General features: G+C 55.4%; 1 protein-coding gene across 4 annotated transcripts in view; it reads right to left on the minus strand.

Moving 5' to 3' along the window:
• Positions 1-27324, minus strand: part of RALGDS (ral guanine nucleotide dissociation stimulator) — a 57819-nt gene that overhangs the window by 13436 nt on the left and 17059 nt on the right. For 2 of the 4 annotated variants that reach the window (XM_039730679.1, XM_039730678.1), the window contains exon 1: positions 9885-10306. The exons of 1 other annotated variant lie outside the window; for it this stretch is intronic. In XM_039730679.1, coding sequence (XP_039586613.1) covers positions 9885-10064 — 180 coding nt within the window. In that variant the 5' untranslated portion in view covers positions 10065-10306. Of the gene's footprint in view, positions 1-9884; positions 10307-27324 lie in introns of those variants that run through there. One more of the 4 variants, XM_039730677.1, reaches the window with a different exon arrangement.

Genomic DNA, 27324 nt, shown 5'->3' on the forward strand with positions numbered 1-27324 from the left:
CCACAGCTGGGTTTTCCTGACACTCTGCTCCAGATGTTTCAGCACAGAAAGCTGTGCCCAGGGGAACAGCCCTGGAGCCAGTGCATCACCCAGCACCAAAATGGGGCAGAAAAAGAGAAAGAGAAAGAGAGAGAGGCCACATCACCCCATATCTGCCTCTTGTAGGGACCTTATACCTCCTCCCTCGGGCTCTGCGGGTCCCAAGACCAGAGGGGTTGCAGAGGGTATCCAAAGGCAGCCTTCTCCACCCTGGCAGCTCAGGGAGAAGGGAAGCTGGCAGCTGGGTTACAGAGGCATCTTGTGACTCACACAAACTGAGTCAGTGGCTGGAGCAAGGATTAGGAGCTCAGTGCTAGGTCCAGGAACAGACAAGGCAGATAAGCAGGATTCCTCCCCCCATTTGCTCCTGGTTTGCTTTTAGAGAAAACTAAGAGCCTTCCCACGTGGAGAGACTTTTTCACTCTTTTTGTGGTTTGGAAATCAAAGACTCTGCATGGCCACTCCATCCCCAGCCTTCAAGGGCCAGGATCAGACCCCTGAGGTGGGGAAATGCAGGTGCTGGGGGATCAGCCTGGCAGGGGGACTCCCCAGGGAAAAACAAACTCCAGCCACAAAAGGGATGACCCGTAAAGTGCAAACCCTGAGTTTCCTACACCCAGGAAACCACCAGCCATTTGCACCCCATGTGGAAACACCACCTCGTGTCCCCTCCCAGCGGACGTGCTGGGATGGGCTCCCCAAGCAGGCTGTTCGAAGAAAACTGAGTGCAGCAGGTTTTGCTTCCTCTCTAAGTCGATGGAAAATAAAAAAAAAAAAAAATCCCGCCGACACAGCAGATGTGGCTCTTGCTCCACAGCCCTGAGCCCTGTGCTGGTGATGGCCCCAGCAGCATCCCTGCCCAGAGCCTCTGCAGGGCAGGCTCGGAGCAGAGGGACACAGTGAGCTCACAGAGCCACTGCTGCGCCACCGACTCGCCCACACCCCCGGGGCATTACTGGAAGTGAAACCAGAACGACGCGGCTGGTGAAAAACGGTGCATAAAAAATTAATGTAGGTACTGCTCTCTGCGAGGTTAAATAGAGATCGAGCGTCTCGTCCCAAGTTGTTTCAGCTCAGAACAAAAGGTTTGCGTTTTACTGAGATGGAACGGAAAAATCTGCAATAAAAACATAACTGAAACAAGTTCAAAAACGGATTGATGTTTTTTTCTGGGTGTACAGTAGCACCTGGAAGTCACATGCACATGACAGTTCCCCAGTGCCTTGTTCAAATGTGAATTAAAACACAGTGCCCTGAAGAGTTCCAGCCTACCTGACCTAATGCTGCTCTATGAATTCCACCTCTGAAGCAGGGCCCTGGTGCACCAGATGTGTTATTTCTGGGGCAGCAACAGCTGCCAGGTGTACTGGGGAAGGCATGGAGGTGAGGTTGGCACTCAGAGATGATGTTACTTGAAGCTGATTGGAATAGTCACAGCTAAAATGTCAATTCTGGCTTCACACCTGTTCACCAGGACACGCAGACTCCTTCCTCATGGCAGCTCCAGGGCAATGCTTGTCCTTTGCATGCATCAGCACCTGCAAGTGGCTCCATCTTCACAAAAGCCTTTACATTCCCAGAGATGCTAAACCTTGAACACTCTCCAGCTCTCAGCCCATGCACCAGCCCAGACATCCAAAAAATTTGTCTTAAGAGGCATCAGCTGCAATAAAATCAGCTCCTTTTGTCAAACCTGCCCCTTGCCCTGGCACATCCTTGTCCTGCATGAATGAAGCGCTCCCCTGGGCACACCAAGGTGGGATGTGCAGGAAGGGCAAAGCAAAGAGCACAACTGCCAGGTCCCACTGCCCCCACAGTGACATTCCCAGAGAGTTTCACCCCACAGTATTTCCCAGCAGCCTGGTTAAACTGTAAATGTAAATGTCTGTGCAGTAACTTGCCTGCTGCAGCTTGCGGAGGGGAAAAGACAGCAAAGCCACATCTCCCTGGAATTTTGAAGCTGCACAGACTGGGGGCTGTCCAAAATCCACAGCCTTGCCTGGCCACACTCTGGCTGACAGAAGCAGCCCCTTTCCCCTCCATTTCCATTTGAACAAGGTTAATTTCAGTTTAGCTCAGACACATCCTCAGCTTAGCTAAGCTGAACCGAAATAAACCCGGTGAAACAAACGTGCCCACCCATGTGTTTACTCCGCCTTACATCACTGGCATTCCCTCACACAGCTTCGCAGTGTGAGCAAAGCTGGCAATCCCAGACCTTCAGGGCCCCCTCCTCAAAATCCCACGGCCACAGCGCAGAGGATGATGCCCGGGGGGCTCGGCTGCCAGCCCGGCTCGGTGGCACCGCTGCTGCGGGGCTGGCAGCGCCGGCGGCACAGCGACAGCCCCGGCCGCGGCTCTCCCTTTGTGTGCGTGCCTGCACCAGGGTGACCCAGTAAACAGCTGAAGCAGAGAAAATGCAGGAACAATCCAGCGCGGGGAGGCACAGAGGGGCTGACGGTGAAGGGAATAAATGCGAGCCTTTGTTCTGCCCAGCTCCCACCCCGGCCGGGATGACGCGCGGCTCCTCCATTTGCTGCTGCCGTGTTCTCCCCGGGATCAGCCGGGCTCGTCCCAGCCTCCTCCTGACACCCGCAGCCCCAGCGTGTCCCAGCACAGCCCAGCTGCGGGTTTCAAGCCATCCCCTTCGCTCCGCGGAGATTTTTTCCCCTTGCAGGGCATCCCGCTACTTGTTCTCCTCCCCGCGGCGCCCGTGGGAAGGTGGAAGAGGCAGGAGCCAGAGCTTCTGCTTTGTAATCAACAAAATCTCACCTTGGGAGTATTACTTAAATAGGTGTCAACGAGGCAGGAGGTGCGACAGGAGCAGGTGGCAGCATGCCGACACCTGGGGGGGGGATCGGGATGCTCCGCCAGCTCCGGGTGATTTCCACAGCTGAGGCAAATGAGATTTTACTATTAACTGGCACTTTTTGGGGAGAAAAGCACTGGAAAAGGATAAAACTCCCTCTGTTGTCTGAACGCAGGCACCGGGAGCCCCAGCAGTGAGGTTTGGCCCTGGGTCCTGCCCTGAGCGCCGAGTGTGCCAGATCAGCGGCACAAGGAATGCGGGTGCCCGGGCTGGGAGGATGAATTCCACCCTCCCCAGACCCTCAGCCCTGCTCTGTAGGTGCGGGTTTGGCCACGGAGCACGTCGGAGCAGCTCCAGCACCGCACAGGTGCCTTTCCTCCCGGTCACACCCCTCGGTGAGCCGGCACACACGCAGCTCCCACCCCCACTCATCCATCCCTGCCACCCTGCCCCTTCATCCTCTGGCATTAGCAGCCACAGGTGAGCACTCCTGCAGCTCACCCTCCCGATTAATAAAGTCATTCTGGGGGACACACCCTGGGATACCCAAAAAGCTGAAGTGCACAATGACCGTGGGGCAGCATCCGTGTGAAGAGGGCAGAGGTGCCCACCTCCCTTCCCTGACTCCTTTCCTTTGATGCTCCCTGGACTAAGACCAGCCAAGCCCCAAACATCCCCATCCTCCCAGAGCTGATTTTGCTGAGGAGCACACCAAAACCCATGGGAATGAGAACTGGGAGAGATGGAGTTTGTGGAACACCCCCCCAGGAAGCACCTCAGGGAAGAAGAGTTTGTTATGACACTGCTGTGATCCATAGCTACGCTCTGAGTCACCCCAGCCCTGCCAGGGAAGAACCAGCCAGGCCTGTCCCGTCTCCGTGCCAGTTCTCACTGTTGCAACAGGGACAGAATCGAGTCAAGCACTTTGTCTAGAAACCCAGAAATGCCAGTGAGTGTCACCAGCACCGGGCACTGCCAGCATTGCTCAGCACGGGGCTCCTGAGCAGCAGAACTGCAGCTGGGAGCAGACAGACATGAAAAATACAACCAAAAGCAAACAAAAAGCAGCTTTTGGAGGAAAGCTGGGCTGCTTTAAGGTGATAAACCAGCCTGAGTGTTGGCCTTGCCCTGGAGGGTCTGCAGTGATTGCGGGGGTCACACCATCAGCCCCAGCTCACATCCCCCAGCCCTCAGGCTCTGCTGCTGCTCCAGTGCACAGAGCCAGGCCTTGCCAGCAGCAGGGCTGAGCCTTTAGACAGCTGTCTGGCCAAAATCCCCGGGGTTTCAGCCTAAACTGAAAGGTGAGGTCCTGAACCCCCCAGCCACATGAAGGTGGAGCTTCAGCATCTTTATTGACTTGCCACAGTTGAGCTTTGCCCCTGCCAGTCCCAGGCAAGGTGCTCTGCTTTGCCCAGCTTGGCTAAACCCCGTTTTCCTGAAGTCAGTTCCGACTCCTAGAGGTGAACCCAAAGCAAACACATAATTTCACAAGCACACACTGGCTGGAGCAGGAGCCTGGGGCAGCCTCTCAGCTTCAGAGTCTCCATGGAGACCCAACCACTGCAAGGAGCGGGGAAAGGCTGTGTGGTTTTGCTCCATCACATGAAAAGGAGTTCTGGTAAGACGGGTAGCCAGCCCTTTGCAAAGCAGGTTTCCACACAAGCCCTCGGTTCAGCTGCTGGACTGTGGTTAGCAGAAAGCAAAGCCGCTCTAAAAATAATGCCTCAGCATTCCAGATGAAGCTGCCTCCGATGAGTTTCCTCTCCAATCTGCTCTGTTTGCAAGTTAGACCAACTTTTTTTCCCTTCCATCAGCTCTGAGGACTCGGCTGGTGCCTGGCAGCCAGAGCCATCCCCATCCTGCCTCTGCTGAGCCCGGGGCTCCCCGGGAAGCTGCTCCCAGCACCCCACGTGCGGAGGGAAGACGCCCTTTCTCGTCCCAGCATGTTTCTGACAGCAGAGCTCATCCAAATACCAACGGTGTAATGCAAACAAACTGCTGTGGAGCCAGCCGAGGCAAGGGCCACGCCAGGAGCCTCTGCCTGTGCTTAATCTGCAGTGACATTCAGCTGTCACACAACTGTGACCCTCAGGTGGAGGGAACTCGGCGTTATCTCCTGTCAAAGTGCTGCCCTGCCAGAACCCGCGCCAGCACAGCCCCGGGGATGTAACCAAAAACCGGAGAGGAGATTTGCATAACAGCACAAAAACAACCCAAACCAGGTGAGAGGGACGAGCTTTGGGGAGCTGCAGCCCCGGAGGAGCTTTGGGGAGCTCAGTCACCTCCTCAGAGCAGCAGGAGAGCAGCGTTTGCTCAGCACAGCCCACGCTGCCACGTGCAGAATTGGGAAAGGACTTTCCCGGCACCTCTGGCAGGGCTGTTCCCAGGTGTGAGCAGAACAAAAAGCCCTTCTGCAATCCCCCCGTGCCAACCCAGTGCCCAGGGCAGCCCCTGCAGCTCTGCCCCTGCTCCGACCCCCTCCCCGTGACTCCCTTCAGGCTGCGATTACTGGGATTACTGGGATTACTGGGATTAGTGCTCCGTGCCCCAGCTCAGCACTCCCTTTCCCTAACGACTCAGGAGCAAAGTCCAAATGCATGGTTGCTGGGGCTGCTGTGACGTGCAGGTGAGTCCCCACCTGGGCAGTGAGACACCTGGGCAGTGCAGTATCCAAACATCCCATCCCTGCCCTGCTGCTGCTGTTCCCAGGAATGCTCCAGGGAACAGGGGCTGCCACACAGTTGCAGCGTGATGCTTCTCCCTGGGCACCAAACCCCACTGCCAGCCTCACCCTCCAGCCCACAGATGCTTCCCTCTGCAAAACAAAGATCCCACAGACCCCTGGAACAACAGACACGCACTTGGGACCAGCCATGGATGGGATCTCACCCACACAAACACCACATTAACCCGCGAAAGGAGCCAGTCCACAACCCAACTCTTTCTCCCCGAGGCCAAAGGAATGTCTCAAAGCCCAATCCTCCTCGCCCAGACCCCACCAAAGCAATGCACAAACCCTGAGTGGCCACGAGCTGTGCTGGAGCCCCCCGGGGCCCCCCGCCAGCAGCTCAGCCAGCTTTGTATCCAAATCCTGCTCCTTAGCAACCACATTTTTTTCCCCCCTCTTGCTGAGTCCGTGGGAGATGAAGAAATATTTGAGAACTGAGACAGGCCTGCTGCAAGGATATATTTAAATAAAAGGAGCATGGACGTTGGAGAGGCAGTCATTAGGCAGCTCTGGAGATAAGGGTGCTGGAGAAAGTGTGAGCAGGGCATACCCAGCCTTTAAATGTGGTCTGGAGTGACCTAAATAAGCTCTTTCCTCCTTCAATTGCACTCCCCTCGGGGGACACAGTGGCTGGTTAGAGAGCTGGGAAGGGAGATGGAGGAGCTGCTGGCCAGACCAGCTCAGGGGGCCCTAAAAACAGGCTGGCCCTAAGAGTGGGGTGGGCACAGCCAGATCCCAAATCCCAAACAGTGGTGGGGGCTAAATGAGACCCATCCCTGCAGGCACAGCTGGCCTGATGCTCCTTTTGCTCATCACACCCCAAATCCAGGCACAGGGAAGTGGGGAAATACCCCAAGACTGCATTTATTATATTATTTATTTGCCCCTGCCTGGTGATGCCACCCTGAGAGCCAGAAAAAAAAAAACACCAAAAAAAAAACAAAACAGAGGCTGCAGTGGAGCAATAGTGTGACCTGGGCCAGGGGGCTGAAGCTGAGTGATGCTGAAGCACAGGGGTGGCCTGGGGGGTGGTCTGCTCATTCAGCCCATGAACAAACACAGATTTCAGTTTGTAGGGCTGCCAGTCTGGTACTAAATCCACTAAAACCTGAGTGAGGCCCCAGTATGGGGATCCCCACCCTTATGGGAGCATGGCACAGCAGCCTCTGAGTAAAACAATCATTACACAAACTCATTTGGAAGCTTCTCTCCAGCTTCTCTCTAACCATATCAAACAATAATAATTAAAAAAACCCCTCCCACCTCTGTTATTCCCACCCTGCACCAGCCACCAACAATCAGCATCCCAGGCTGCTCCAGGCCTCGGCACCAAACCCCTCTGGAAGGGAGCCAGAAGGTAGATGCCCATCCAAGAAATACCAACAGATGATGTTCATCTGGCAAATTGCAAGGGACATATCAGGTTGTGCCTGGGGGAGGAGAACAGGCTGGGAGAAAAGGATCTTGTTCCAAAGGCACCATAGGAAGTGAAAAGAAAATGGCTTTTATGAGATATCTTTGCCTCTCCCTCCCAGCTGTAAAGAACAAGCGCTGACCTATGAGGCATCTGGGCTGAGCAATTCAAGTTTTCAAGGATTCATTTAGCAACTGAAAATCTCCTAATTGTTCAGAAAACAAACACAGCCAGAATTACAAGGATTTTTTTTTTGTGAGGGCTTTTTTTATTAGAGTCAGCCCAGCCTCCTCAGAGGTTCAGCAACATCAGCTGCATGAAAGTTTCAGTCTGTGTCATCTGCAGGGGTGTTTTAGGCCATTCTTGGCCAGCAGGACCAGCAGGGCCACCAAATTCACTCTGTGGCTCCTGTTGGACTGGAAGGATTGACACTCCCTGCTGAATACGGAATGGATTAGAACTGAAAAGGTCAAAACAAAAGGTCTGCAGAGCTGCCCTGTCAATCCCCCCACCTGAAACAGTCAGTTTAAATCTTCCATCCCCCGTGGTTAAAATCCTGGTGAGAGCACTCGGCCAGGAGGCCTCCAGTGATGCTCACAGTGGTGCCTGCTGGTCGATACCGTTGCTGTGGGATACAGGCAAAGTCTGCCCTGCTGCCATCCCCTGGGGCTCAGCCAGGACCAGAGAGAGCCACATTCCCTGCAGCCTGCCCAGCAGCTTTCCAGGGATCCTCACTCCCCGTGGGACCTGACCATCCACCCACAAACTCTGCCAAAACCCAGCACGGCTCCCTGCGGCAGAGGTGACAAAGGTGCCACGTGTCCTGGGGACTGTCCCTGGGGGATCTGACTGAAATAATCTCCCTTCTCCTCTCAGTGTGCATCTGCAGCTCTGCCTGAGGACTGCAGCCCCACCAGGCCACCGCAGTTGTCACAACAGTGACACATTTTTTCCTTTCCCTGGTCAGGCACTGAACACCCTGTGCATCCCAAAGCTGCTCAGGGGGTCACAGTGCACCCCTCTTTGCTCAGCATCACTTGGAAAGAGTAAAAAAAAACCAAAAAAAAACAAAAAAGAAGGAATGTCTCTGCTCAGCACTGGGAGGAAAGCTGGAGGATGCTGGGGCTGTGCTCTGAGCACTCCCCAGCACAAACCCAGGGCAGAGATGTGGGCACAGGCAGCTGGGAGCAGCTCTGGCTGGCAGCTGTGCCCGTGCCACGCTCAGGTGAGCAGGGCTTTGCTCAGGGCCGTGCAAATCCTCCCTCAGCCCCATCCTTTTTCTCTCACATCGCCCAAGATGCTCCAAGCCCCCCCTGAGCTCCAGAGCCCCCTCCAGCCGGGGCACACCGTGCCAGGCAGGCTGTCCCCTGGGATGAGAGCAGCAGCAGGCTGCATCAGCCCCTCTTTTCCCTCTTTTCCTCCCCCTGCTCCTGCTCTGCCTGCCAAAAGCGCGGCCCCTCAGCCTCCCGGCCGAGGCTGGACTTCCTGCCAGGCATAACACGAACCAGATGATGCACTCCAAAGCGTGTCAGCACGCCCACCCCCAGGAGAGCCGGGCGGGGAGGGGAGAGCGGGGAAAACAAGCTGCATGGAGCCTTCCTGAACCCTCGCAGAGCTGACGAGCCCTGCCACCAGGCCAGGGGTGAAGCGGAACAGCCGCAGCCTGAGCTCATCCCTTCCTGAGCAGGACTTTCCACCGCGGGCTGCGGGGCTGAGTGCTCGGCAGAAGGAGCCCCTGCCCTCGGCGGATATCTGCAGGGCAAGCAGAGAGGATTTCGTGGTGATCCCCCCTCCCAGTGCAGCGGGAAGCATCCAGAGCAGCACATCTGCAGCTGGCTGCAAATCCCGGCACAGCCAGGCTTGCTGACCCTCGCTGCTGTTAACCCCTGCACCGCCGGGGCTGCGACTTCTCAGCAGCAGCATTTCCCTCCCTCCGAGCTCCTCCTGGCACACCGTTCGCTCCCAGTCAGCGACACTCCCACCACACGGATGATGATCGTCCATTACGAAGATAAAAGGCCCAGCTCTGACTCAGATTATTTCGGGTGCCTCCACATGCATCTGCCATCAACAAAGCGCTCGGGCCTCGCTGGGACCAGCCTGACTTTGAACCACCCGAGGTTGAATCCAAACAAGCACAAATATTTTTTTGCATCCTCCAGGAAAAGTCCTCCCGATGCCCGTATCCTTCCCAGAGGACGCTTTTGTGGTTTGGACAAGCCTGGAGCCTTTACAAACAGCTCGGAACTGAGCAGACTCCCGCCTCCCGCAGCCAAAGTCTCAAATAAAATATTAAAAACCCGGAGTTTTAACAATCTGCCCCTTTCCCTGGGTGCCTGGAGGGAGAGCATCTGGCTCCTCCCTACAGAGCCTGCCAGTCCCCAGGGGCACAGGCACTCACAGCAAAAAAAGCCAAGCAGGGGCACCCATTTGTTGAATAAAATGAAACACCTAAAGCACCTAGAGGGGGCTACAAGAAGGCTGGCGAGACTTTTGCAAAGGCGTGGAGTGGCAGGATTTAAGCCGAAGGAGGGTAGATTTAGATATTAGGAAGAAATTATTCTCCGTGAGGGTGGTGAGGCAGCGGCACGGGGTGCCCAGAGCAGCTGTGGCTGCCCCTGGATCCCAGGCTGGATGGTGCTTGGAACAACCTGGGCTAGTGGGAGGTGTCCCTGCCCACGGCAGGGGTGGTCAAAGATGACTTTAAAGATGATTTTAGAGATGATTTTCGAGATGACTTTAACGGTCCCTCCCAACCCAAACCGCTCGGTGATTCCACGGAACAGAATTCTGCGAAACTCACAACTCTGCAGACACCCACAGCCTCCGGGCCGGCCCTCCCCACGCTGCCAGCGAGGCGGAGCCCCCCCAAACCCCCCAAACCCCGCACTCACCTCCAGCGGCGGCAGGTCGGGGTCGAGCTGCGTGAAGCTGTGCAGCACCACGGGGCTGCTCTCCCCGGCCACCTCCAGCCTGACGCCGCCCCAGAGGCTCCTCGCCCGCCGGCAGCCCTCGAACATCCTCTCGGGGCCGGCGGGGACATGGTGCGCCGGGGCCCGGCGGCGGCTCACCATCGGCGGGGCCGCCGCATCCCCGGCCCCGCAAGCCGCCGCCAGCCCCCCCGGCTGCCCGGGGAGCCGCAGCGGGGACGTGGGGGGCGATGCTCGGCGTGGAGGGGAGCGGGAGGAGCCGGCAGGCGGCGGGAGCCCGCGGCCGCAGCGGGGAGGGAGAGCGGCCCGGTGTGACGGGATGGAGCCGGCTCGGCGGAGCAGCAGGAGCTGGATTTCCTCCCGCAGCCTCCGCCCGCCCCCGGGGGCCGGCCCGGCTCGGCTCGGCCCCCTCGGGGAGGGGGGACGGGGACGCGGCGGGCGGGCAAAGCCCCGGGGCCGCGCGAAGGGGCGGCGGGCGGGAGGAGGATGAGGATGGTGAGGATGCTCGGGGGGCGGCGTGGCCGGAGCTCCAGCCTCAGCGGGGCGTGGGGAACAGCAGGGTGTTACCGCTGGTGGGAGGGAGCGGAGTCACACAGGTGACAACGGCTCAGGGAGGGGATCTTTGTGTCACCAGGTGCCCGTGAAGCACCCGCGGTTCGCGCACCGCCAGCCACGGGAAAAGTGTGAACTGCCAGCGAGTGAACATCAGCAGCACGTGTTTTCATCCCAGCATTATCTCAGCCCCTCGCTGGCCGCAGCTGGGCTTCGTGACACGGTCACAGCCCCGCGGGGACAGCAGGCAGTGTCCCCTGCGGGGTGGAGGGATGTGACACTGATGGGAGGCCGTGCCAGCCCCCCATGCACAGCCAAAGTGGGGGTTGGGGACCCGGGCACCTGCTCTCGGCCCAGCAAAACGAGCCTGGGGGACAGCAGGGCTGCAGATCCCACTTTAGAGACCCCCTGCGACATAATTTTGTTTTCAGAGGCAGAGAGAAACGGGCAGAACTGTTTGTCATTCATCAGCCCCCCGTGCTGAGCACTGCGTGCCCCAGCCCTCCCCTGCTCTTCCCTCCTCACACACTGCTCAGAAACTGCATCCCAGGGCCGGGCAGTGCTGCTGACACCACCAAAACCTGGACTTTCATGCCTCAGCTCCCTCTGCAGCTGAAATAACATCGGCCTCCCAGGGCCTCCCAGCCCTGCAGCTTTATTTCCAGCGAGGATGGAGCCAAGGCTCACATGTCCAGCTCTGCCCAGGGCACCAGCAGCTCCTGCCCGGGCAGGAAAGGATTAACAAAGCTGCCAGGCTGTGATAGGCTTCCAACTGGAAAGTTTACCAGGCAGAAGGATGAGCCAGGACAACGTGGGCTATTGTCCTGCTTTATCTGGAGCCAAAGAGGTCAGAGGGGACTTCCTGGACATCCTGGGAAAGGGGACCCAGCCCAGCAGCAGGGCCTTGCACTGCCCGAGGCAGCCCCACACCTCTGGGGGCAACACAGAGAGATCCAGCCCTGATCCCTGGGGGCAATACAGAGATCCAGCCCTGATCCCTGGGGTAACACAGAGATCCAGCCCTGATCCCTGGGGCAACACAGAGATCCAGCCCCTGATCCCTGGGGCAACACAGAGAGATCCAGCCCTGATCCCTGGGGGCAACACACAGAGATCCAGCCCTGATCCCTGGGGGCAATGCACACTTTAAGCCTGCCCAGGCACTGAGCTCCAGCCCTGCTCCCTGCCCAGGTCACCCTGCAGTGCCAGGGGGGTCAGGGCAGCTCTCTCCACGGCAGAAGGATGTGATGCTGCTCCCTGCAGAGGTGTCCCCAGCCCCGGTGACATGTCATGCAGGAACCACGTGGCACTGCAAGATGTGCTGTGAAACTCAGGGCTGTGCATCCCTTTGCTCGGGACATGCTGAAATCAGAGAGTCATGCTGAAATCAGAGAGACATACTGAAATCAGAGAGACATGCTGAAATCAGAGAGACATGCTGAAATCAGAGGCAGGGACCTGCTGAAATCAGAGGCAGGGACCTGCTTTCCAGCAGAAATCAGCGTTGCCTCTCTGGACTCTGAAATATTTGGGAATGAGGCTCTGCTTTGCTCCATGTTTGAGTCTTAGGGCAGAGAAATCACAGCCCACCCCTGGAACTGCTTGGCACAGCTCAAGTGCACACAACAAACAACAGCAGCACTCATTTCCAGCCCTCCCAGAGCCTCCAGCTCTGTCTGACCTCTGCAGAAAGATGCAGCTCTGTTTGATGGGCAATTTTCACCATCCCTCGGTTGACCACTAAAGATGGTTCCAGGGGAAAAACACTTCTGATAATGGATAATAAATAATATAAGGCAGGAAGGCAACTGCAGGGGTTTAAAAATAGCCAGCCAGTTTCCTCTCTCCTCTCTTGGGAACCTTCTGGGTCTGAAAAGCAAAACACTCAAGGCAGGGTCAGGAGCCCAAGTTCAGGATGTTTGCTCTGTGCAGCTAACCCCAAACACTCAGCCGTCAGGGGCAAGGCTCTTGAAAATCATGAGATTCAAAACAAATAACTTTTCAGGGCTTGTTTGCCTCTAAGCACACAGGTGAAAGAGAACGGGAAGCATCACACCCTCAGGCTTCCCTGCAGAATCCTTGAAGGTCGAGAAATTGTTGCAAAATGTGATGAATTGACAGGCACGTGACTTCAGGGATTTAAGAAAACGATCAATGCTTGAGTGACTCATTAAAAATATATATATATATACTGTCAATTTGCACTTGGCAAACTCAGCCAGAAACTTTTCACAACACACTGAGCTTTTGCAGGTCATCTGTAAATGTCCCATTGACTCTGGCAGGCCCAGGAATTGGGTGCTGAGAAATTCACCAATTTTTGTCTTTCCACCACTCTGAAATCAGCTCTTGGCTGGATGAACACCAACTCCACACACCCAACACCAGAGCAGCTCCTCTGCTGCAGCCTCCAGCCTTTCCTGCAGGGTCAGTAACGTGAGAGGGTAACACAGAGGAACTTTTGGAAACTTTAAGCCAATTTTCTGGTTTGGGAATCAATTTGGGTCAATCTGTTACAGTCAGGACCTGCAGATTCAGACCTCAGTTAATAACTGGGCTCAGCCTGGACCCCAAATTGTCTCTGCCCAGCTCGTGGTGTCTGAGCATTCCCTCAGCTACATCCTCCAGCCCTCCTTTGCTTTTATCCCTGCTCTGCTGCTCAGTGGGGCTTTCCAGCACATTTCCTACAGGGCAAAACTCACAGTGACCCAGCTCCTGTGCTCAGTGTTACTGTGGGGGGGTTGTTTTTGCCATTTCGAGTGAAGCTGCCCACCCCAAGGCATGGCTCACAAACACTCCCACGGGAGCTACTCCTGCCTGGCATCACCTGCAAACACCCCAGTGCTCCTGCCACCATCCTCAGGGCAGTGCCAGCACCCACAGGGCAGTGCCAGCACCCCCAGAGCACTGCCAGCACCCCAACAAACCCACATTCCCTTTGAGGCTCAGTGAAAGCACAGCAGGAGCGATGCCAAGGGCTGCAAGGAGCTGATCCCAGCCCCGAGCAGGGAAGGCAGGAATCACCCTCACAGGAATCACCCTCACAGGAATCACCCTCACCACCCCCAACTGAGCCCCTCTGCAGCATCCCACAGCCCCAGCTCCCACTGCTGGACCAGCAAAGCACCCAGGACCCAAACCAGCAGCCCCTGAGGGGAACTGGGCTGCTTCATGTGGGAGTTGCAACACGACCCAGCCTCTGTCCCAGCTCTGGCACCAGCTCACAAGGCGAGTCTGTGTCAGGCTCTGACATGGAGCCCTTAGCACTTCCTTCTATTGTGCAGCTGGGGAAGCCCTTCTGCTTGCTGTTTTTAAGGCATTTTGGAGGAAAAGTGCTACCCAGTTACAAGAATTACTAACTGGAGGTTAGGCATTATGTGCTAGATCAAAACTTTTTGGGCATTCCAATTTTAATAGGAAAAGACTTTTGTTTTCACTGCTGAGAATCAGCTGGAAGGTTATTTTATAAGAAGAAATAATAATAATAATAATAATAATAATAATAATAATAATAATAATAATAATAATAATAATAATAATAATTAGAGTAAACAACCAGTACTATCTCTTCCACTTCAGGATGAGGGGGGAAGCTGGAGCAAGAAGGGAAAACAATGTCACTGCTCTGTTCATACATTCTATACAGAGATGTTAGATTGGGTCCCCCCAAATTTGGGGACCAACAGACCTCAGACCCTCACACACCCAGTTCTCACTCCCAGCATGAACAATGCCCTGATTTAACCAGATTTTAGATGAGAGCCACCCACCACTTGCCACAGCTTACAGCAGGCATGGATTTCAGATTCTCTGCTGAGTATTTCAGATCCAGGGCAGCTGGACTACTCTGCCTCCAGGCTTTGGGCATTCTTTGGAGCTGTTTTTGACAGATCAGGCACTGTGAACCCTTTGTGCTGGCAGGGAGGGAGGCTGGCTCGGGCTCTCCTGCCCCTTGTGCCCCTGGTGCCCTTGCCCAGCTGCAGCACCCCCTGCTCCCCCCGGGGGCAGCTGGGTTCATTTGGGAGCACATTTCTCCTCCACACCCCCATTAACACAGCCAGGCAAGCCCCTCACTACTGTCAGCTCCCAGCAGAGGAAGCACAGCAAATCCCAGGGCAGGCAGGACCTGAAAGCCTCCATCCAGCTATTCTGTGGTTCATTTCCTGCAGCTCCAGGCACGGCTGGGCCACGGCAGCTCCTGCCCAGGCTGCCGCCTCCCGAAGCTCAGCAATTATTCCACAAGCCTTGCAGACTCAAGAGCTTGCAGGAATATTTCTCCTCCATCCTGCTCCTTGCACCACTCCCTTGGCCGTAGCAGAATCACAGATTTTTTGGGGGGTTGGGTTTTTTTAGATTCAAACAGGTTTGGGTTGAAAGAAACCTTAAAGATTGACCTAAAGATTGACCTAAAGATTCAACCCCTCCCTCTAGCCCAGGTTGCTCCAAGCCTGGCCTGCAACACTTCCAGGGATCCAGGGGCAGCCACAGCTTCCTTGGAAAACCTGTGCCAGGGCGTCCCCACCCTCACAGGGCACATTTTTTCCTAATATCTAATCTAAATCCACTCTCCTTCCTTTTAAAGCCATTGTCCCTTGCCCTGTCACTCCAGACCTTTGTATAAAGTCCCTCTCCAGCTCTCTTGAAGCCACTTCATGCTCTGGGATGCTAAAATTGCCCCAGAACCTTCTCTTCTCCAGGCAATTTATCAGGTATTCGAGGAGCTTCCATTAGGGCAGCAAGCAACAACACAAACATCTGTTTTCCAAACTTTCTGACCTCTAAAAGCTCATCAGAACAAGGCCAACATGTGAGGGGGGGGGAGATCAAGCCACTTTCTCAGAAAGAAGCAACCACAGCACGCTCCAAGCAGGCACCTGGATTCCTTCACAGCAAAGAAAATACTCAGAAAAATAAGATGCAAGATACAACTCTTAATACCAAAATATGCCCAAAAAGCACCGAGAGAGCTCAGAGCGTTTTGCAGGGCACTGCTGGCAGGGGGATGCAGGGCCCAAAGCTCACAAGACACCCAGGGAGTTTTGTCAGGGACATCCCCACAAATCTAGGGAGTTTTGTCAGGGACATCCCCACACCGGGAGGAAGCTGCAGCTCCCTTTTCCCACGTGTTCTCCCTTTTCCCACGTGTTCTCCCTTTTCCCACGTGTTCTCCCTTTTCCCATGTGTTCTCCCTGGATGGCAGAGTTCAGCAGGCTTTAAGCTGCTGCAGACACGCCAGAGCCCCTCTGCTAAGCACCTTTATTTCTTGAGCTGTTTGTCTTTAAAGGCAGCTTTTATCTCCCCATCACCTTTCTGCCAGAATGTTTCAGTCAGCTCTTTTAACAAATACCACCTAAGGTGCCCGCAACCAAAAGGAAAACAGGAAAAACATTTCTCCCTGTTGCTTAGCAATCAGCGTGTGGCGGGTTCAAGCCTCCCAGGTGCTCCGTTATTGTAATTTCCATCCTTGCTCCTCTGCAGAGCAGCCAGGGAAAGGAAAACCACGGGTGGGAAAGAGGGGAAAGGTTATGGAGCCACAAAAAATTGCAGGGAAGGGTGGGAAGAGGTGTAGCCCCTCAGGATAAGGGAAACTCAGTTGTGAAATCAAGCTGTTCCTTCTAATCTGCCAGAAAAAAATTAAATGAAACAGCGAGATTTCATTTTATATTGAAAAGACACAGGCACCACCTGGGTGGATACAGAGCAGAGCTCTGGCTCTGCTCACCTCTCCAAAGCACATCCAAGGGCAGGCAGTGCAATTTTCCACCCACAACAACCGGCCAGAATGACACGTTCAGCTGAGTCGTGTAAAAGGAGAATCCCAGAAACGAGAGGCTCTGCAAACTGATCCACGGAGAAATCCCAGTGGATAACAGGAGACTTTGCCGGGCAGAGCAGCTCTTCCTCCTCCTCCTCCTCCTCCTCCTCAGCTCCTAGCCCAGCCCAAGCCCCAGCCCTGCTGCAGGGACAGGGACACCCAGCTCACCTGTGCCTCCAGATGGGGAATGGGACTGGCCTGTGAGTGCAGCCAGGACAGCAGGAGGGCACCTTTATCCCAGTTTTATTCCAGCTGTATTCCAACTTTTATTCCTGTTTTATTCCACTTTATTCCAGCTGTATCCCAGCTGTATTCCAGCTTCATTCCAGCTTTATTCTAGATTTATTCTAGCTTTATTCCAGCTTTATTCCAGCTGTATCCCAGCTGTATTCCAGCTTCATTCCAGCTTTATTCCACCTTTATTCCACTTTTATTCCTGCTTTATTCCACCTTTATTCCAGTTGTATTCCAGCTTTATTCCAGCTGTATTCTAGCTTTATTCTAGCTTTATTCCAGCTTTATTCCAGTTGTATTCTAGCTGTATTCTAGCTTTATTCCAGCTTTATTCCAGCTGTATTCTAGCTTTATTCCAGCTGTATTCTAGCTTTATTCTAGCTTTATTCCAGTTTTATTCCACCTTTATTCCAGCTGTATCCCAGCTTTACTCCAGCTGTATTCTAGCTTTATTCCAGTTTTATTCCAGCTTTACTCCAGCTGTATTCTAGCTTTATTCCAGCTTTATTCCAGCTTTATTCCCACTGTCTCTCCTGGGCTGGGAAGGCCAGGAGAGGCTCCCCCTGCCCAGGTGACAGCACGTGCAGGGCATCCCCCGGGGATGTGCTGTGACCCCACACTGCTGTTCCCCTGGGGACAGGGATGCAGGCTGGCGTGTGCCACCAGCCCAGCACGCTCAGACTCAGCTCCCTGAACCTGCACAGCACCAGTCTCTGCCCTGCTGCTGGAAGGACGTGCCTGGACACACACACAGGGGAGGGAGTGATGCCACAGAGCTGCTGAGGAGCCCAAGAGAAAAGTGAGGCCATAGCACAGGCACAGGGAAGAAGCACGTGGGGCTGATTCCTTGCACAAGATTATATTATATCCAAAGGTCAGCTTGAAAATGGAGCCAAACAGGTTGTAAGGTGCTGAGTTGATCTGAAGAGATACAGGTAGGGAAATAAAACAGATTTGCACGAAGTTGTCCCAGTATAGGAATAAGGTGGAGCAGATTTAAATGCCAGATCATGGGGATAAACAAAGCAACAGCAAAGCTACACACACAACATTAATAACACCAATAAATAACTGAGATTACTGAAAACAAGAAACCCAGCTAAACAGGAACAGAGCCCCTTAAGAGGGGATATGAAAAGGATGTTCCAACAATGGTCCTGTATCTCCTCTGACCGCACAAACGTCAGGGAAAGCATAAATCAAACCCCAGACACGTCGGGAGGCTGCAGGAAAGCTTGGTCTGAAGTGAGGAGTGAAACCTTGGAGCCAGGCTCCAGCAGAGTGAGGAGCTGGTGTGATTGAAAGCCAGGAGCCAAGAGAGGAGCCAGAGGGCCGGAACAGCCTCGGGGATGAGGGAGAGGAGCTGCAGGAGGAGCAGCAGAGATTCCAGCAGCCAGCAGTGCTGACACTGCGAGGCCCCTGCCAAATCATCCGGGCCAAATTCACCACGGGCTGGGCAGGGATGCAGTGAGTGGACATGAAAACATCGTGCTGTAACAGCCTGAGCACACACTTACTGGTGTTGGCCACGTGAGAGCCAGGAAAAGGGGCTGGCAAGAGCTGGAAAGGGAAAGTTTCACTGCCCAGCCCCGAGCTGGCTCTTGCAGAGATGAAACAAACAGTGACATGGCTGAAAAGTCAATTAAGGATTGGAAAAGTCTTTCAGTATCCCCAGGTATTGTTAGGTGCTCAGACAAAGGATGTTTAAAAAAAATTATTTTCCCTTTGGTGATTACCACTTTGAAGCGTTTCCGCTCCGCATTGTTTTAGAGGGGGAAGTTATTCCAGGGCCTCTCTCCACGGCCAGCAGAACTCTTCTTGTTGTGGGGGTTCTGGCATGGAGGAGCAGTGCTCTCCCAAACAACACCGTGTGCCAGCAGCTGAGGGGCCAGGTTTGTCCCTCAGAAACATCAACAAACTCATCAAGTGCCACCAAGTCACACCACGGCTGGGTCTGGCCACAGTGCTCTGACCCTCCCAACTTTTTACTCTCGAGTCCATGATTTATGTTGTTTTTCCTTCAAGCCTTGGCTCTGGGAATCACATTGAGTGCCAAAAGAATTTCAGGTTTTATTAAAATAAAAGGTTATCCCATGAGCACTGAAACTACTTGTGTTGCTTCCTATGGTTTTGTGTCTCAAGACCGGTTTTGGTGCCTAAAAATGCACGAACTGAGAATGAAAATGTTTTTGCGGTTAAGTGTTTGTAAAAGCATCTCCCACGTGGATTTGCTGGTGTCTAATAATACATGAACTCATGCTACAGATGTTTTGGGGCATTTACAGGATTCTTTTCCTCCTCTCAGCCATCTCATTTCATCATCTCTGCATAATTATCCGCGAGCCCTCGGCCAGATCTGCCACGCAGGGTTCAGGAGTCATCTGGGGAGAGAGGGCACAGCCAGAGGGACACCGTGACAGCAGCAGCCTGACTTTGGTAGGAAATTAGATTTTTAAGCTCTTTCTGGCTCCCTTAACTGCAGGGAAAACAGTGAGGAAACACAGCCCGAGCTCCTGCAGGAGGGTCAGGGAGCAGAGAGTGGGACAAGCTGCTCCCCGAGGGGCTCACCCAGCCCTTCACAGCAGTGGAGCTTCTCCCCTCTTTGGCACAGAGGGCACAGCCTGATCCATCCCTTCCTGAGCTGCCAGCACCGTTGCATTGTGACTCTTTAACCCCAGCAGGGAGGATCAGACCTGCACTGAGGGTTCATTTCCCAGTGCCACGCGGGCACGGAGCAGTGTCAGGGTTTCCATGACACGTGGGCACGTAACACGGTGGCACAGAGGGTGCCACCCAGCCAGGGCATGCACTGAGTCATCTGTCACAACAGCCAAACCCCTGGGGAGCTTCCCTTTCCCCCTCCTTGCCCCAGCCCTGGCTGAGAGTCACCTCTGACAACGCTCCTGCCCGGGGCAGGTGTGCCAGGGCACAGCTGGCACTCGAGAGCCCCTGGGAATGGAGTTGTGCCACAGGTCTCAGACAGGGTCTGGTGCCATTCTGAGGCCGGCTGGATTGTCAGCAGCAGATTATAGATAAATAAACAGCTGGGGAGGGCTGGGAGGGGCAGTTCCCCCCAGGGGCTGTGGGTGCAGAGGTGTCAGGGGAAGGTGGAGCTGAGCCCACTTCACTTGTCCTCTCCTCCCCTGTGCTTCCCGCATGGCCAAACAGAAAGGGAAATCCGGGATTTTCAGCTGCTTTTGATTCCCTCTCGCTCTGCACGCAGCTGGGTGGGGAGGGATCAGTCTCCATTTCCTGCCTGCAGACAGCTCCAGGGCTGCCCAGGCGGGATCCCCCCGGCCAGGGGCTCCCCAACCACGGCCAGGACACTGCCAGACCCCACAGGGCTGGAGCAGCTCCTGCACCCCGCTTCCCCTGCCCTCAGCTCCTCTCCCCAGAGCCCCCAGAAGTGCCTCCCTGCTGCTCTGCTGGGCCAGGCCAGGCTCTGGCACCACAAACCACACTGCCCCTCCTTCCTCCTCGGTTGCAGTTTCTAACTCACGCTCGGTTTCCAGTATGGGAAGGAGAAGTGCTGGGAGGGCACTGTGATGAAAGAAAAACCCCTGACTCTCAGAGCAATGCACGCGGGAGCCTAAAGGGAGAAGGATGAGCAGAAAGGGGTTATTAAGGGAGATTTTGGGGTGCTGCTTTCCTGGCAGGCAGGGGAGGAAGCCCCCTCGTGTCAGGTCAGCACTGCATTTTCCTGTCACCAACATCACAGTGAGACACTACCGAGATTGTCACACCCTGTCCTCCCAAACAGCTCCTCAGTACACCCAAACCAGCCCTGTCCCCCCAAACAGCTCCTCAAGACACCCAAACCAGCCCTGTCCCCCCAAACAGCTCCTCAGTACACCCAAACCAGCCCTGTCCCCCCAAACAGCTCCTCAGTACACCCAAACCAGCCCTGTCCCCCCAAACAGCTCCTCAGTACACCCAAACCAGCCCTGTCCCCCCAAACAGCTCCTCGATGCCCCCAGGTGAAGGGCTGATGCTCACAGCTGCTCTCTGGGAGCTCACAGCACCCGAACTACAAAGGCAGCTGTCAGCAGGATGGGATTGGGTGTTTCCCACTCCTGGGCTGTCAAGTGGAAGCAAAAACCCCAAGTCCTGCTGCCAAAAGCTGCTGCAGCCCCAGCACAGGCCCAGAGAAGCCAGGAGAGGAGTGAGGACACAGGGCTGAGGGGATGCCTGCACAGGGGTGACGCAAGAAAATAAACAAATCAGATTTTGGATCAAACAGCCTTTGAGGTTCCTAAAGTCAGCCCCTCACCAGCATCTTTATGGAGGTGGTGCCCCAAAGCCTGAGCTCTGGAGCACAACACTGGGGTGCACCACGTGCTGCCCTCTCTAGACACCACGAGTGATGCCACGCACAGGAGCCCAGAGTTAAAAATACCAAATATCACAAGTTCTGCCCCAACAGAACCAGCAGCCCTGCCTGTCCTGTTACACCATTATCACATGATGGGGCAGGCAGGAGGATCTGGGGCAGCAGAGCCAATCCTTCCAGCACTGCTGACCCCACAAAGCTCTGCAGGTTGATAAAAGAGCCAACACCAAGCTGCACCTGGCTGTCCCCACTCCTTGCAGGGCTTTACCACCTCATGAGCAATTTCCCTGAAACCAAAGATGCTTTTTGCATCTCAACAGCATTTAACAGCCAGCAGTGGCCAATTCGAGCTGATACAGACCAGGGTTTTTCTCAGCAGTATTTGGAGCTCCCATGGCTACATCCAGCCCTACCTGGGTGCAGCAGTGGTGCCTGTCTGTGCTTGGCAGTGCCCCACAAAAGCAAGCTGCTGTGTCCTGCTGGGGACAGCAGCGAGCAGCGAGGGGCAGGGGATGCTCCAGAGCCGTGTGATGGCTTTGGAGCCGAGCCCAGAGCCCCGGGGCTCATCGGGGCTGCCCGGGGAGCAGCCCTGCAGGCTGTGTGTGACAGGAGGACGTTTCAGCAACGCCACGGGTCACAGGAGCACACGCAGCTCGTGTCAGCAAGGAGCAGTGCCATCACCTCTGTGGTGGCAGCCACATCCGAGGCCAGGCGGGGTCCAGCCCAAGGCGTGTCAGGCACACTCAGGATTGCCACTCTCAGCTGTCTCTGCTGCTGCACAGCCCCAGGGCTCCCTGAAGCACGGGGTGATGACATGGGGTCATCTCGGATGGAGTCCCTGGGTGGGAGATGCCTGCGGTTACACCCGTGCTCTGCTGATATGTGAAGGGTTGTGACTGGGCAAACCCTCCATTTCCCCGGTGTTTGCAGCTGGCACACTCTGAATCCATGGCTGTGGTGGTGGTAACCTTGTCCCTGCAGGACCTGGAGGGGATGGAGCCAGGGGCAGGCAACACCCACACCTCCAACTCAGCACCTCCGCCCAGGGAGGGCAGGATGGCCAGGGGCAAACAGCCCGTGCTCTGGCAAAGCCCCAAAGCAGGCAGCAAGCAGCGTGTGCTGTGCCAAAGCAGTCAGCAAGCTGGATTTGCCTTATTTGAGCACACTTGGGATGGCTGGCAGCGCTCACCGCACACTCCTGCAACAGCTGCTTCTGCCAGTGCTGCACCGGGACAGACAACAGCAAATTGCACTGACGGGCCCTTAACTGAACCAAAGTGTCAGCAGGCAGCTGCTCCGTGGCTGATCTGCCGTGAGTCAGGGTGCCCAGCCCCGGGGGCAGGGATGGAGCCGGCTCCTGCCAGCGGCACACGGCACCGGGAGCTGGCTGTGCAGGGATGGAGCCAGAACTGGGACCTGGCTGTGCAGGGATCTGAGTTTTCAGGGATCTGGGTTTTCAGGGACCTGGCTGTGCAGGGATCTGGGTGTACAGGGGTCTGGCTGTGCAGGGATCCGGGTTTTCAGGGATCTGGCTGTGCAGGGACCTGGCGGTGCAGGGATCTGGGTTTGCAGGGATCTGGGTTTGCAGGGGTCTGGCTGTGCAGGGATCTGTCTGTGCAGGGATGTGGCTGTGCAGGGGTCTGGCTGTGCAGGGATGGAGCCAGCACTGAGACCTGGCTGTGCAGGGATCTGGGTTTGCAGGGGTCTGGCTGTTCAGGATCTGGCTGTTCAGAGGTATAGGTTTTCAGGGATCTGGCAGTGCAGGGGTCTGGCTGTGCAGGATCAGGCAGTGCAGGGATCTGGCTGTGCAGGATCTGGCTGTGCAGGGGTCTGGCTGTGCAGGGAGCTGGCTGTGCAGGATCTGGCTGTGCAGGATCTGGCTGTGTAGCTGTCTCGGCAGCACCCGGAGCCACCAGAAAGGCTCTGCTGATCCCACAGGATGGTCGGGATGGAAATTGAGAGCAGAGAGAGAGAGAAGGCTGAAAATGCAGGGAGAGATCCCATTTCACTGGAGAGAGGGAAAGTGCAAAATGCAGAGCCTGTACCTCCGGGAAAACCATGGCTACAGAGTAAAAGCTGCACGAGGAGCAAGTTCTCACATTGCCCTGAAGCTTCAGACAGAGAAGTTGGTGCTGAAGGATGGGGAGGAAGAGCAAAGAAGCACAGAAACACTCTAGGAGGTCACCTTGAACCTCACGTTCCTAGCTAGGGACAGCTTGTAATGCCCCCAAAATCAGAGGGTTGACCTGGATGTGCACCAGCTGAGGATGTGGCACAGGGTGTTTTACCTCATTTTCTCACAACCACTGACCCAGCCAGGCCACTTAGAAAAAACCACTGAAAATAGACGGACTGAACAATTACTGGAAACATCAGCTCCTTCTGCCCGCAATACAGAGAATTAGCAGAGCTTTAACTGCACCAGCAGCTCTCAGAGGGCAGCAGTGAGAGCTGGCCAGGCAACTCCAGCCCCTGCAGTAAGCACACGTGGGGTGACCACCACAGACCCACTGCTGAGGCCACACACGGGCAAGGCACAGGCGTTTGGTGAGCACCAGGCACCTCAAAACCTGCAGCCAGCCTGTCCCAGAGGTGACAGAGTTCGGGCAATAATGACAAGCCCTTGGCCAGCACGAGCCCCAGGACAGGCTGTACCCCAGCGAGCGGCGTCAGAGGCTGGCTGAGGCTCCAGAGGTCTGTGCTCTCACTCTGCCTCAGCAGCTCTTGTCTGCATCAACACCACCCTGCTACCTGCTTATTTGTACTAACCCTGGTATTACTGGCCTGGCACTCCCAGGGCTGTATTTCTCATGTTTATTCAGTGTGGGAACACGAAGACTCTGGTTTTAGCACCACTGACCCAAACAGCAGCAACAGGGCACCCTTTTCCCCATCCCTTTTAAACCAGTGTAAGGGCTCAGCCACCACACCAACTCTTCCCTCTCTGCAGCCTCACCCAGGGCTGGAAACAGGGATTGCCACCACCCCAAAAGCTCCTGGGACAGCAGCAGCCAGAGGCACAAAGCAGCGTGTTCGTGGCCTCACGGATTCAGAGCTGGACGGGCACAAATGGTGTGGGATGGGCTCAGCCCTCAGCCTGGGCAGAGCAATTCCCAGAAGTTCCAAGACTTTACAGAGTGCTCCTCAACCTCTGCCCTTACAGATGAGAATTAAACCTGGGAGTCTTTTTCCATAGTTTCTAATTACCTCCAAAGAAACCAAGCGATGATTTGCCTGAGGGAAAAGGAGAGTTTGGCCAAGAGCGGGGATCGAGGGATTTGTTTTTGACTGCAGCCGTGGTCAGGAAATGGTCCTAGAGCTCATTTTCAGCTCCTCCCTCTTGATAACATCTCCCATATGCACGCAGTGGAAAAGAAACAGCCTTTGGTACAGACACGGCAGGCTTTGATTCACCACGGGGCCGTTGGCAGCTATCACTTCAGCCCGGGATTGACACCAGCATCAGCTCCCTGGCCCTGTTTGACTCCCAGCTAAAGCCTTTCCAGCCCCGATGGGGGAAGTAACACCATTCCCAGCCCGTCCTGAAGGATTAATTGGCTATTTATGCAGCACTCCGAGGTGATGCCGCTGCTGCGGACAGGAACAATGAGGGCGGAAATTAGGAGCTCATTACTGCTGGGCTGAAAGTTTTCTTTCCATGTGCTACAGGACAACGTTTCACCCAGGATGCCCGGGTTGCAGGCAGCTAAAACTCTTAAAACTCATCCGAACGAGGTCTCAAATGCGGCAGGGAATAAGCCTGTGCTACAGCAAACCCGGGAACTAATCATTAGTTCCCATCTCCAGCTCCTCTGAGCCTGGCTCTAAGGTCAAACCAAGCTTTTATCTTCTCCTGTATTTCAGTATGCTGAGGGGAAAAAAAAATAATATTGGAGGAATAAATTAGCATGTGAAATGTAATTTAACTAATTAGCTCACTGGAGTGGAAAATATTTGCTAACCACTTTGAAGTCAGTCCGACTGCACTTATTAGGACATCAGAGAGGAGAAGGGAAGGAGGCAAAGATGGGGAGGCCGCCAGGACCGGCTGCGGGGGCTGCAAGCAGGACAATGAGATGAGCTTTCCCATCGCTTTCCATCCCCACACGGCGCTGCGACCCTGAGTGGCACCGGCCTGGCGTGCCCTGGGGTGCCCAGCCGGGTGGAGAAGGCAGGCAGGCAGGAGGGATGCGCGGGGAGCGGGCAGCAGCATCCCGGGCACGGCTCGCTGCTCCCTCCCAGCCCCGGCAGGGAGGGGATGTCGCCAATTGAGGTGACAAACAGCGAGCCACAAAGCTCCGTGTGTCAGGGAGCTGCCTGAGATGCCACAAAAGGCCGTTGTGTCACTTGCGACAGCCTGCTCATTGATTTCCCCACCTTCCACGCACAGAAACTGCTGCTCTTTTATTAGCAAAGCTGTGGAAATCCCTCCCCATCACAGCAAAAGAGGCAATTTTGCAATTGCTGTGGCTGAGTTATGAAAGGGGGGATTGACAGCCCCACTGGAAGTGATCAAGGGAGGCAGAAACGAGAGCCTGGTGTGCCTGATACACAGCACCACACTGAGGGAAACCTGGGGGGATGCTCACCCCCACCCACCCACTCAACCTGGGCATGAGCACCTGCCTGCTGTTGAAATGTGCCCCAAAGGAGACCCAGGCCATTGCTGGGCCACATCAGTTTCCCTGGAAAACAGGAAAATGAGATGAGATCCCAACAGAGTTTGCTGCCCTGGGAGAAGAGACTTGACCCAGAGGTTCCAGTTTTTGCGAGGTGTCCCCAGCCTGGGCTTTGCCTTGCTCCTTTTTGAAGTCAAAGCCTTGCTCCCTGGGAATCCAGCCTGAACAAGGTCAGTGGTGTGCTCAGTGAATGCGTTTGCAGCAGGAGCAAAGCCCATTTTTCCAGCCAGGCCCTCCCACAGGGATGGCCCAGATGTGACTGACACAGACAGACAGAATCCTGCAGAAGAGCCCCAGGTAACGCAGCCCCCAAACTTTCCCCAACCTGCCTGTGTCGTCTCCAAGAAGAAAGGAAATTAACGAGCCTGAAATAGAAATTAAAAGCCTGAAATAGAGGGGGAAATGCCAGCACTGCTCCCTCCCTGCTGCCCACGCAGACCGGGAAGCGCCGGCAGGAGATGAGCAGGGACCTGCGGGTGGGTGTGAGACTCCAAACCCTGGGGGAATGTTTCAGCTCGGAAAGAGGAGCTTCTCCATCACCCCACAGACAAAAACGCCGCTCAGGATTTCCCTGCTGGGGAAATTCCCAGTCTGAGTTCTGCAGCAGATGGAGATTCCAGCGATGGGACCCGCTGTGGTCCTGCTTCCCAGGGACGGGAACTGAGCCTCAGAGCAGGGCCACGTGAGCATGGAGAGCAGAGCAGCCCCTGACCCAGCTCCTGCTCACGGGGGCCACCCCTGGGGGTTTCACCCCACTCTGCCCAGTGCAGGAGAGGGCAGGGGGTGAAAGCACCAGCGAGCACAGCTGGGAAATGTGAGCAAGGCTGGGAAATGTGACAATGGGGATGCTGGAGACCCAGCCCCTGTGTGTCCCCCCGGAGCTGGAGTTTCCCAGGGAAGCCCTAACCTCTCCTGTCCTGCACTGATGCCCCAGCCATGACCTGAGCTCTGGGGACACCCTGATGTGCCAGTCATCACCCAGAGCCTCACTGCCAGGACTGGCTGTCACCCAGCAGCCTCCAGAGGGCTCGCAGGAATTGTTAAAAACCCAACCAACCAAATGAGAAAATAACCCAGCACCAACACACTGCACAGCCCCCTCAACAATTATTTGTATTTTCTGCTAAAAACCAGGAACAGGACAAGCAAGCAGAGGTCCCTGAGTGAGCCAGGCCAGGGCATTCCCCGTGCCTGGTCCCAGCTGATGCCCAGAGCAGGGAGGGAAGCAGGGAAGCTTCCTGATCCCTGAGGATCCCCCTCGCTGCAGCAGGGAAGTCCAGCACCGTTTGCACTGCTGAGCAGCAATGGAGAGGCCCTGCCATAAACCTGGAGAAATCTGCTGCTTGGGAAGCGAGCTGAAGGAGAATAAAGCACCCAGGCACTGCTTCACCCGCTTCATCCCCCGCTCCAGCCGCCTCCCACCCTCCCTCCTTGCCAGGAATGCTGCAGGAGGCACCTGCCCACCCCGGCACACCCCAGCAGCTCCGCAGTGGCCGTCACAGGTATCCTCATTATCCTCATTAGTGCAGCAACACCGTGGATCCTGGCAAAGCCCCCCGGGCTGTTTCTAAAAATAGGAGGCTCCCTGCAAGTCCCTGTAGGGATACTCAGGATGCTGGGCATCCCACCCCTGCAGGAAAGTGCTCCCTCCTCCCCTGGAACTGGGCTCGTTTTTGTGCTCTCATTTCACCTCTTTAAACACACAGACAATGCTGAAGAGAAGGTAGCAGTGATTGTGACAGAACAGTTGGTGGCCATGGAGAAAATCCAGATTTAAGGCTCCTGCAGTGACAC

Source organism: Passer montanus, unplaced genomic scaffold (genome assembly GCF_014805655.1).
Source record: "Passer montanus isolate IOZ18808 unplaced genomic scaffold, ASM1480565v1 scaffold73, whole genome shotgun sequence".
Lineage (NCBI taxonomy): Eukaryota > Metazoa > Chordata > Aves > Passeriformes > Passeridae > Passer > Passer montanus.